Source organism: Cinclus cinclus, chromosome 5, assembly GCF_963662255.1.
Source record: "Cinclus cinclus chromosome 5, bCinCin1.1, whole genome shotgun sequence".
NCBI classification, from domain to species: Eukaryota; Metazoa; Chordata; class Aves; order Passeriformes; family Cinclidae; genus Cinclus; species Cinclus cinclus.
In genome coordinates this window covers 778,770-790,714 of record NC_085050.1, presented here as the reverse complement: position 1 = coordinate 790,714, position 11,945 = coordinate 778,770, and the positions used below count along the sequence as shown (strand labels likewise).

Here is an 11,945-nt window from a genome sequence, read left to right as displayed (position 1 = left end):
GAGCCCAGCGCTCTGCCAGGAGCCCCCACAATGGGCTGGGCCATCCTCAAACGGCCAGGGATCCCCCAAAACAGAATTCGACGGAAAAGCCACCCCCAAACACGCACCCTCGGTGAGGAGCAGCCGCAGGGGCTCAAAGCCATCTTCCCTCCTGGGAAAGAGCACGGCCCTGGCTCTTGGGGCAGCCGAAAAATGTCCTTGAGTAGCACCTTCTCACCCACGGGCCGGCCCCGGGATGGCCCCAAAGGCCTGCGAGAGTTTGGGGTTCCTTGTGCACGAGCCGGGGGTCCCTGTCCGGCCCCAGGTTTGGTCTCAGGGCCCTCGGGCCCCGCTGGGCAGAGCAGGGAATGTGCTTTGGGCTCCCTGAAGGGCTAACAGCCTCCTTCCACCTTGATGTGTAAAATCTTGGAGAAGCCGGGTCTTTTCCTCAGGGCCTGGAAGAGGAGCAGGCAGCAGGGTTGGGAGGGGAGCCAGCAGTGCCACAGCTCCGTGGGGACAGGGAGGGACAGGGGGACATCATCTCAAATCCCTGCTTTGGGAAGGACAGGGGGCAGGGAGGGATACGGGGACATCATCTCAAATCCCTGCCTTGGGAAAGAAAGGGGCAAGAGAGAACAGAGGAATCCCTGCCATGGGAAAGACAAGGGAACAGGGAGGGAAAGGAGAAACACCTCAAATCTCTGCCATGGGAAGGACAAGGGAACAGGGAGGGAAAGGAGAAACACCTCAAATCTCTGCCATGGGAAGGACACAGGGACAGGGAGGGAGAGGAGGGAACATCATCTCAAATCCCTGCCACAGGAAGGAAATAGGCAAGGGAGGGAGAGGGGAATATTTCTGCTCCCTGCCATGGGAAGGACTCAGGGCTGCTGACACTCGTGTTAGCTGGGACTGGGGTCCTTTACCTGGAGTTTGTTCACCATTTCTTCAAACATCTTCCTGGCTTCGGGGCTGTGGGGCTCCTTGAAGTAATCCACAATCCCCACCTGCACCACGATGGACTTCAGGTTCCGGCACACACCTGGGGCACAGACAGCACCTGGATCTCCACACCTGGGGACAGGCAGCCTCCCCACAGCCAGCAGGGACCCCAAATCCCACCCTGAAGATGGAGGAGACCCGGCCAAGGTCTCTGCAGGGAGGAGCACGGGCTGTGAGATGGCCCCGGCTGCCCTGTCCTGTCCCAAACTGGTGTCCTCCCACTTCCTTGGGAATCCCTGACTGCCATCCATAGGGGTGAGCTCCCAGCAAGTCCAAGCACGGCCACCCGAGCTGTGACCATCAGGACAGACCCTCCTGAGGCCGTGAACCTGCTGCCCTGACTTCAGCACCCGGTGCGGCCCAGACTCAGGCTGTCACAAACCCCACGTGTGTCACAAACACGGATCACCCTGGGGGACCATGGAGGGAGCATCTCCCTCCTCCCTGTGGCTCAAGGCAAGACCAGCTCTCCTTGGCCCATCCTCGGCGGGGGATGCCGGATCCCCTGTTTGACACCTTCCCCCACGGAGCTCCCGGCACCTCCCAGTGCCAGCAGCTCCCCTGGGTGTGCCCCACGGATCCGGGCATCGGGGCAGTGCCTGATGGCCCCGGCAGTGCCACTCACTGTTGAAGTGCAGCAGGGCTTTGGGGGTCACCGGGGTGGACATCAGCACCAGCATCTCCAGCCCCTTGAGCCCCTCCCGGCACACCTCGGCGGCCACCTCCTGGTTGATCTCGGCCACATGGTCCAGCTCCAGCACCTGCAGCCTCATGCAATTCCGGGCTGCAGGGACAGAGCACCCCCGTCAGCGCCCCACAGGGGAGGGACAAGAGGGAAAGGGGGCACAAGGAGGGGCAGGGAGCACCCACGGACCTTGGGGTGGGTGGGGGTCCCCACGGAGCATCTCCCTGCCTACAGCAAGGGCCCTCTGCTCGTCCCATCAGAGGAGGAGGTTGGAGTCCCCACCCCTGGAGGTGTCCCGGGAAGGGCCGGAGGTGGCACTCTGTGCTCTGGGCATTGGGCACAGGATGGACTCAGTGGTCCCAGACTTTTTCCAAGCCCTTCCAAGCCCGGTGATCCCTTCTCTGATCCCATGATTCCGAGTGCTGGGCTGGGCACGGGGTGGGCATTGGGCACGGGGTGTTCTCTCAGACTTTTCCAAGGCCAGTGGTCCGTCCTGCGAGCCCGTTAACCCCATCGGTGCCTACCTAAGGACGCCAGGCCCTGCACGCCGCAGCCGGCCCCTCCGACGCCGAGTGCCCGCAGGTGGGGCCAGCAGCGCCCGATCATCTGCAGGCAGCGGTTGCTGAAGCGCGTCGGCTGCTGGCTGGGGACAGGAGGGACAAGAGCTGGGGGTGGCACGGCCACTCAGCCCCCGCCAGGCACTCCTGGCACGGTGTGGCATTGGGAAACCTCCCACCCCACCAACCCCGGGGTGACCCTGGGGGTGTCCCCGTGTGAGCATCACCCGGGCTGTGCTGCACTGGGACAGGGCAGCCCCGCGTGCCCACGGCCCCAGACCTTGTCCCGAGCAGCTGTGGCTGCCCCTGCAGCCCTGGAAGTGTCCCATGATGGGTTGGAGTGGCTTGGAGCAGCCTGGGACAGTGGGAGGCGTCCATGCCCGTGGCAAGGGTGGCGCTGGGCTGTGTTTAAGGTTTCTTCCAACCCAAACCATTCCGTGATTCTGTGATTCCAACCTTGGAGACCCAAATCAGGCCCTGAACTCAGTTCCTTGCATGGATCAAAGCAGGGCTTGGGCCCCTGCAGGTGGAGAATTCACGTGCCATGGGATGGTCCCCCAGGGCACACAGGAGTCACCAGCCCTGACACCCCTGGGTGTCCTGGTGGGTGACATCCTGAGGTGTTGGAACTGCCATGGACACCCCTGGGCACTGCCATGGACAATTCCCAGGCACTTTCCTGGGACACGGAGCTGCGTGTCCTGCTGTGTGAGGCATCCTGAGCACCCAGACATCCTGAGGGGGAGGTGACACTCCACCAGCATCTCCCCCAAAACACTTTCCCAAAATGAGAGCTGCAGTGACCCCCCCCCCGAGCTGTGACACCCTCCCAGCCTCATCCAGGCCCTCCAGGGCCGCTGCTGCTGAGCAGTGAGAGCTCAGACAGCCTTTGATGTTCAGTGCCACCTCCCAGACCCATCACAGATCCCTTTTATCTCAGTGTGAGCAGCCCCCCTGGAACATTCCCGGCTCAGCAGGGTGGTGCAGACACCCAGCAGCTCCCAGATTTCACAGGGAGGGATGGGCTCAGCTCCTGGTCTCACGGACTCAGCTCCAGGATTGCTGCTCATCCCATGGAGACCCTCCCTAAGGAAACTGGGTTCTGCCACCCAAATTCCTTTCCAGCTCTGTGGTGCCCTCACGCTCAGCGTGTCCTCCTAACCCAATTCCATCCCTGGCAGTGCCCAAGACCAGGTTGGACATTGGGGCTGGGAGCAGCCTGGGACAGTGGGAGGTGTTCCTGTCGGTGGCGCTGGAGGGGATTTAGGGTCCCTTCCCACCCACCCCACTCTGTGGCTCCCTGCCTTACCAGGGATGCAGAGGTGCAACCTGGAGGGAGATGATGTCCCTGCAGCCTGCTCCAAGAGCCCAGATCACTTCATGGCCCACAGGGTCCGTGGAGCTCCTGGAACAACACAGGGGACACGTGATGGCCCCACCAGCAGCGGTGCCACCGCTGGGCTGGGTCTGTAATCCCCCCGGAGCTCCCAGGAGCACCCAGGTGTACCAATGTGGTCACTATGTACGGCCCAGGACCTGCCCCTGCAGCAGCCAGACCCAGCAGCGACCTGTGTGGGAGGGCTGGAGGTGTTCCTGTCTGGAATGGTGCCCATGGATGGGCAATGGCAGCAGTGGCACCAGGCGAGCTGGGAGTGAGGAGGGGCAGGGCTGGAGGGGACGTTGGACCTGGAAGCTGAGGCTGGAGGTGCATCTTCCACATGCAAAGGTGACAAGTATGACTGGCTTGGACTGCCGGGCCGTGTGTCCCTGCAGGGCAAACAACCTGTCCCTGCAGGTCACACTGGGTTGGTGTCCCCTGCCACCTGCCTGGGGACAGTGCCAGTAGGTGGGAAGGACATCCCAGCCAGGGCCAGGGGCTGCTCTGTGGCCTCTGTCCCTGCCCTGTGGCTGTGCCAGGTGTCTGCAGGTGGCTCTTGGGTCTGCTGTGGCTCCTCCTCGGTGTCTTTGGAGGTACCAGGAGAGGTCTCCTGGGATGCTGCTGGACCCGGGCAGGGATTGGGGCAGGTATGGGTTTGTCGTGAGCTGGGGTGGAGCCCAGCTCTGAGGAGAGGTGCCAGAGACGCCACCAGCCCAAACAGTCCCCTGGCTGTCCCAGCACATCAGGAGCCTTCCAGGGACTGCAGCCACGCTTCCCAAGTCTCAATGCCCCACTTCAGAACTTCAGGCAAGTCTAAAAATAAAGCTGGGTGTGATCCTGAGAGCTTCACACATCTGTGCTGGAGCAGGGTGCCAAGAGCAGCAGGTTCATCAGAGCATGAGTCACAGGCACAGCTCGAGGGTGCAGCCCTGGAGCAAACCTGGCAGCTCTGGGCTGTCTCCTGTCTCGTAGTGGGTCAGAGCTGGGGCTGAGCTCCCGGGTTCGGGGTGTGCTTTCCCACCTGGAGCATTCTCTGTCCTGGGTGAGGAGCAGGTGGAAAGGACACCAAGCCTGAGGTTGTTGTCTGCAGGTGCAGCACCGCAAGGATCATCCTCCTGGAGGGTGGAGGGAAGGCCAATCCTGTCTCCACAGGTGGCCAAAACTAAGGAATGGCCAGTGGTGCCCTCCAGGACCTGTGACCTCCTCCAGGATCATCATGAGTCTTGTGTCCTCGACCTCAGGCAACATCTCCAAGATGAATCTCAGCTCTCCCATTGCAGAGCTGTTCCTCCCTCCCAGGAAAGAGGGACCCTGAGCCTCTTCTCCCCATTAGAATCCTTCATCGGGGGTGACAGCCAGGTGGGACGTCCCTGGGCACCTCCACCTCACCCTTCCCTACCACAGAGTGCTGTCTCCTTGCCAAGACCCCGGTCATGCTCCCACCAGGATTGGACTGGTAATGGGATGATGGGAATGGAGCTGGAAGTGGAACACCTGCATGGGAGCAGCCTGGAAGGGGACAGAAGCTGCAGGGACAGCTGGCACCGGGGACACTGGGGCTGCCACTGGGGTGGAGCCACGGACAGGCGGGTCCTTGGCACCTGGACAGGTGGGCTGTGCCGTGCCAGGGCACGGGGGTGAGCACAGCCCAGCCCGTGGCTGCTCCCAGCCTCGTCCCCGTGCCGTGGCAGGCGCTGGTGGCCGTGCTTACCGGTAGGTGACAGCCTGCAGGGCGCGGCAGTAGCAGCTGGCCAGCCAGAGCGAGCGGTCGGTCAGCACGTTGGGGCAGTGCGAGATGCGCAGGATCAGCAGGTTACTGCCCGTGGCCTTCAGCAGAGACTCCAGCCCTGCCTCCAGGCAGCCCCTGCCGGGGTGGAGCCAGCATCAGGCACAGGAGCCCATGGTCGTCCTCCCTGTGACCACCCCAGGAGGGTGACACGTCCCACGGGTGGCTACAGGACACCCGAACCCCGCAGCAGGAGCTGATGTGCGTTGGAATCCATCATGGAAATGGGTGTGGGGGCTCATGGAGCTGCAGCGGCAGCCCTGAGGAGCAGTGGGAGGGGGGACACGAGGACAGAGGGACACGGGGACTCACCGTGTGCTCTTCATGTAATCCTCCTTGCTCTCCTTCTTGCCCCGCTGGCGTGGCTTCAGGTTTTGGAGGGTGAGGGAATGCATCTGGGTGCACCACTGGGATAGCATGGCCAGGAACTGGGGCACAGGGGTGACAGTCACTGATGGGGACATCCCAGCACGTCCCACACCACCCACACCATGCTCTGCACCCACATGGCAGAAATGCGTGAAGATGAGACCATGGCAGAGAATGTGCCACAAATTCATGGGCGTGACCACAAAAGAACACGAAAACCTGTGCAGGTGTGAGCTCCTGTCCTCCAGCATTCACCTGAGCACCTGCAACACTTCCAGAACTTCCAGCAAGTGCCCACCTGTGTCCCCCACGACCGCAACGGCACAACCATCCCGACCACCAGGGAGATGCTCACGCGGCTTTACCCTTCTGGAAGAAAGGACGTGCCCCAGGCAGTGCCACCTCTCCCCATACCTTGGAGGAGACCCTGGCGTTCTCCAGCAGCACCCGTGTCCACACGGCAGGGTGTCGGGCCACGAACTTCCAGTCCTTGCACACCTCGGCTGCGCGCAGCAGGGTCTTGGTGTCCAGGTAGGTGAAGATGCAGAAGAGAGCCGCCCGCATCTTGAGGATCTCGGGGCTGATGACCTCGCTGGAGTGGCCTGGGCTGCCCCGTTCCAGGCGGCACACCTTGCCCCCGGCCCCGTCGGGCCTGGCCGTGGGACACCCAGCGTCGGTGGCCACTGGCGTGCGAGGAGAACAGCGGGTAAGGGAAGCTCCGTCCCCGTCCCACAACTTCCAGCTGTCCCACCCTTCACCTCCCCCAAGAAGCCGCCGTGCCCTCACCCGTCAGGCGGCAGCTGCCGGGCGCTCGGGGCGCGGCGGATCCCGGTGCCTCCGGCTCCCAGCCCTCGGCCTCCGACTCGGTGGTGCGGGAGCCCACGTCGGACACGTCGCCCTCCTCGCCCTCGGTGCTGTTGCGGTAGGGCCGGCGGTGCCAGTTCTGGATGGCCTGGCGGCGCAGCCCCGAGCCCCGGGCAGCGTAGGGGTGTCCGTCGGCCGTGTCGTCCGTGGGACACGGCTCCGCGCTGTCGCTGTCGTAGCAGCCTGAGCTCTGCGACACGGCCTTGGCCCGGCTCGAGGCCCTGGGGACAGGGATGTCCCACCTCAGGGCTCGCCGGGGTGTGCGTCCCCTTCTCCTCACCCCGTTAAAATCCCCAAGAGGCGGCAGGGATGGGCACTCACCCGGTGCTGGAGGAGGAGCGCTGGTTGGACACGCCGTAGGGACCGTGCATGGCCATCCCCGGCCCCGGGTGCCGCTCTCTCTGCGGGGACAGGGGACAAGAGGAGCCCACGTCGCACAACCCAGCGTGTGCGCGGTGGTGAGGGAGGGGACCCCGCTATCCCACCAGTGCCGGCTGCGTTTTGGGGACACCCTCACCCAGCGGGATGCAGAAAGCATCTCCAGCACCACCCAGCGCCACGGGAACACCGACCCACTGAGAAACAACTTCTCTTTGGGGTATCCCACCCAGGAATATCCATTTCCCAGGGGAAGGAGATGGGGTCCCTACACCGCCCCGCTCGGCCCCTGGCACGGGAGACTCAGGGACACATTCCTGAAACTGGGGTTGCATTATGGAAGCCATGGGTGCATTCCCAGAGCCCAGGGTGCCTTCCCAGATCCCTGCGTGTGTTCCCAAAAGTATGGGTGCATTCCCAAAGGCACGGGTGTGTTCCTGAAGCTGTGGGTGCATTCCCAAAGCCCTGGACATATTCCCGAAGCCCTGAGCATGTTCCTGAAGCCATGGGAGCATTCCCGAATCCCTGGGCACATTCCCAAAGCCCCAGCTGCATTTCCCAAATCCCCGGGCGCGGTCCCGAAGCCGTGCCCGTGCCTGTGCCCGCAGAGGTACCGCTCGGGCGATGGCCTTGGTGGCCGGGGTGCCGCAGCGTCCCAGGCTGCCGTTGGGGGTGGTGCCGCAGCTGCTGCTGATGATCTGCAGCTGCTTCTCGGCGCGGTCGGCGCGGTCCAGCAGCTCCTCGATGAAGTGCTGCAGCCGCACCTTGGCGTTGGCCTCGCGTGCCGCCGTCTCCTTCAGGAACTGGTCGATCTGCAGCACCTCCCTGGCAGAGGGACCGCGGTGACACCCCAGGCATCGCCCACCCATCCACACTCATCCTCCATCCCTGTGTGCCAGCTGGGAGCGGGCTCGGGGATGCTCGAGCACATCTGGATTGTTCCAGCCCAGGTGGCCTCTGGGATGGGCTGGGGCTGGACAGGGATGAGGGGATGGATTCTCCCAGATGCTGGGAGGATGTTGCCACCTCGTTTATCCCCAGCACCTCATTCATCACTCCCAGCAGTGGAATCAGGCTCCTGAGCACGATGGAGCAGAGGGAAGAGGATGATGAAGGTGTGATAGGGTGAGGGAGGAGGATGGCAGTGATACCTTTAAACCCCGATCAGCCTGGTGGGTGCAGGGCTCCGGCTCCCTCATTAACTCATTAATTAGCAGGTGCTCGGGAGCTCTGAGCCTGCTGAAGGGCTGTTTGCCCCAAAACTTGGCCAGCCCTGGGGTGCCATGTGACAGCAGCTCTGTGACCCGAGCTGACCCCGCCCCAGCACAAACACTCACCTGCTCCCCGAAAACCAGGGAAGCACCTGTGGACACGGGCACAGACACCCCAGTGAGCCCCCAAAACACACCTGGCCAGCACACCCCTGCACACGGATGTGCTCCATGAACAGCCAGCTGTGCACCAGGTACACACACACACAGAGCTGCTCACACCTCCCCTCAGCACCCAGCACCTCCTGAAGATGCACAAACCCAGCTTTGCACGTCTGGGACACTCCTGACCCCAAGCACCAGACCACACACACCCAGCCAGACCAACCTGACCACAGAAACCCAACCACACACACCTGATCACACACCTGCCCTCAGAGCCTGACCGTGCACACCTGGGCACCAAACCTGCTGGTGCACACCTGGCCTTGGACACCTGCACACAATGATCTGCTCAGAAGAACAAAGAGAAAGGAGGGGGCAGCTCTTAGTGGCATAATTCCCACTTCTGGCTATCAATTACCAATTAATTATCAATTAATCATCCATTAATTTCTCCCCAGCCTGCAGCTTGCTGGCAGAGTCTGGGAGCTCTGGGGATGCTCTGGGAATGCTCCTGGAAGGGGCCCCAGGGGATTTGGAAGGCAAATGTGGACCCGGGCAGCAGCTGTAAGGTGATGCTGATGGTTATCATGGTTATCTCTCTCATTCCCACGGGCTGGGTGGAAAAACACTCCTGGCAAAGGAAATGGAGCCCAGGAGCCAAAGGTCTCAGAGGAGGACAACAGCTTCATGGTGTCGTGGAGCTGGCAGGGCTGGGAAATGTGCCCACAGTGTTTTCAGGGAAGGCTTTGTCCATTAAAATGATTTCTGATGACTTTCCCACGTGCAAGGGTAAAACCCCCCTCTCACCAGCAGCGTTTCCCATGCTCTCCCTGCAACCTCACAAGGGATTTTGTCTCTTGGGGTGGAGGAGTCTGGGGACTGATGGGGACAGTTGAGGGTTTCTCTGAGCAGTGGGATGTCCGGGAGGTAGTTTTGGGGCAGAAACCCAGGGTTTTAGGTGGTAACATTGTCCAGCTTTCCCCAAGAGACATCTGACCCTCTGTTTACCCTGTCTAGCTGTCTCCAGGCCCTGCTCCAGACTCACCCATGCTGGTGTCCTTAATTCCCTCACCACATATCCCCAAGGTGTCCCTGGACAGCACCCACCCCATGAGGCAGCCCCCAAACCCCTCATTGCCTGTCCTACACACGTGCCCCCAAACCTGGAGGTGTCCTTCTCTAGCCACAGGGTCACCCCGCTCCCCACCCAGGACATCCCCCCACCCTGGGAGCCCTGTTTCTGAGCCAGGTCATTATTTTGGAGTCAAAGTCGTTCACAAATGTGCAGAGGATGATGGGAATCAAAGCAATTCCTTCAGGAATCCCAGCAGTGCTCTCAGCCCAGCACAGCCATGCCCGTCCCCCACAAACTCCTCACTGCCTCGCTGGGCCCCTCCAGGTTTGCTCAAACTCCTAAGGAGCAAGGTCTGGTTTGCTTGGACAGCACCAGTGGGCAGAACGACCCAGTGCTGGACTGGAGGGACACTCAGGAGCAGTGCTGGGGTGGGCAAGGGGTGTTGAGTGGGGAACACGGGATGGAAATGAGGGCGGCAGTGTCACAGGCTTCACCACAAATGGAGGTGGTGCTGCTTGGGCTGCCCCAGCCTCCCTCTGGGAGAAAAACCTGGAATTTGGCAAGGCCGTGGCAGGGGTTGGGAATGAGGTGGAATTTAGAGGTTACTTCAACACAAACCAGTCTGTGGCTCTGTGATCCCCAGCCTGGCCATGTCCTGGGAGCACTGGTGGCTCTGGGACAAGGTCTGGCTTGTCACGACGCAGCCGTGGAGGGGCCCAGGACTGTGCACACTGGGAGGGTGGGAGAAGATGCAGACCCTGATGAGGGATGATGCTGAGGGGCATCACCAAGGGGCCATGCCTGAGCCCTGGCCCTGAGGGTTTGCTGGTATTGTTATTGTGCTCCTCTGCACTTGTGGAATTGTTTGGATTGGAAGAAACCCCAAAGCCCATCTCATTCCCACCCCTACCATGGGCAGGGACAATTTTCCACTATTCCCCACCACTCCAAACCCTGTCCAACCTGGCCTTGAACCCCTGCAGGGATGGGGCAGCCACAGCTTCTCCAGGACTCAGTGCCTGGCGCCCCTTCCCTCCCTCCCCTGGGACAGGGACAGGGACAAAGGACTCACTGCTGCTTCCGGGTGAGCTCCTGCTCCTTCTGCACCAGGTCCTGCTTGAGGGATGCCAGCATCTCCACGCTGACGTCCACCTGGCGGGACAGCTCCGACGCCCGGTCCTCCAGCTCCTGCTTCTCGCGGCTCAGCCGCAGGCTCTCCTGCTTGGCCTTCTCCAGCTCCGAGCTCTTGCGGTCCAGCTCCACCTGGAGCCGGCCCACCTGCGAGGCGATCTTCTGCTCCACCTCCTCCGTCAGCTTCTCCAGCCTCTTGTCCACCTCCAGCTTCTCGAAGGCGCGGATCTTGAGGCGGGCCAGGCCCTCCTCGTAGGCCGCGTCCATGGCGGCCGGCGGGGCGGGCGCGGGCGCCACGGCCTTGCCCCGGGTGAAGATCTCGGTCAGCGGGATCTCAATCTCGTGCACATAGCGGGGCGAGGGCGACGACGACGGGGCCGGCTCCAGCTCCTCGGCGGGGACCAGGTCGCAGGAGAAGCGCTGGTCCTTGCCCTGGAAGGAGGTGCTCTCAAAGTAGTCCCTGCGGGTAGCCGGGGCCAGCAGGGCCCCGTCGGCGGCCAGCGGGAACACGGCGGCGTCGCAGATGCTGTTGGTCTTGGAGAGCACGTAGAGGGTCTCGTAGGTGTGGTTGTACTCCAGGTGTGCGCGCAGCGAGGACAGGCTGCGGAAGCGTTTGTGCTCCCCGCAGCGCGGGCACCGGTAGGGCAGGTCCAGCGAGGCCATCCCTCAGCTCCGCTCCCCGGCCCCTCGGCAGGGCCCCGCTCATGGCGCGGCGCCGAGCCTCCGGGGACACGCGGGGGTCACCGGGGAGCACCCGGCAGAGGGGTGGCGGCTCCGCTGGGACATGGCGTGGGGACAGCCCGGGATGGAATGGGGGGGATGCGGCAATCCTGGGGGGTGTCAGCATCGAGCGTTGCCAGGAGCTGGAAGAGATGGGGGTCAGTGATATGGGGATGAGGGGGGTTCCCAAAAATCCCTCCTTGGTCCTTTTTCTGTGCTTCCATCCCACCGTCCCCTTTCCTCCTGCCCACGTGCATCCCTTGGGAGGGCACTTGGGGCTAAAGAAGGTGAGAGCCCTGGGAATGTGCAGGGCCCTGGGAATGTGCAGAGGCCTTGGGAATGGGCAAGGCCCTGGGAAGCTCCAGAACCATTGGGAAGTTCCACAACCTTTGTGAAGACCCACAACCCTTGGGAAGCTCCACAGCCCTTGGGAAGCTCCACAGTTCCTGAACTCAATGATCCTAGAGGTCTTTTCCAACTGGAATGATTCTGTGGTTCTATGAACCCTTGGGAAGATCCATAACGGCTGGGAAGGCCTCCCACCCCTCGGGAAGGTTCACAGCCATTCACATTCCCATCATGGGAATTGCTCCATCCACCCTGAGCTTGTCTCAGGAGGTGGCACAGGTGACCCTTTTGCTCTCT

The 11,945-nt window shown here is 62.3% G+C and overlaps 1 protein-coding gene across 1 annotated transcript; it reads right to left on the bottom strand.

Annotated features, from left to right (window-relative positions):
- Nucleotides 1–371: 371 nt before the first annotated feature.
- FBXO41 (F-box protein 41) lies at nt 372–11,243 on the bottom strand. Its single transcript, XM_062493480.1, has 12 exons — nt 10,522–11,243; nt 7,613–7,823; nt 6,942–7,021; nt 6,543–6,841; nt 6,171–6,439; nt 5,700–5,815; nt 5,313–5,465; nt 3,533–3,628; nt 2,191–2,309; nt 1,607–1,765; nt 906–1,021; nt 372–434 (listed from the first exon to the last, which is right to left on the bottom strand). The coding sequence occupies exons 1-12, from the start codon at nt 11,241–11,243 to the stop codon at nt 372–374; spliced, it is 2,403 nt and encodes an 800-aa protein (XP_062349464.1).
- Between the last annotated feature and the right edge of the window lie 702 nt (nt 11,244–11,945).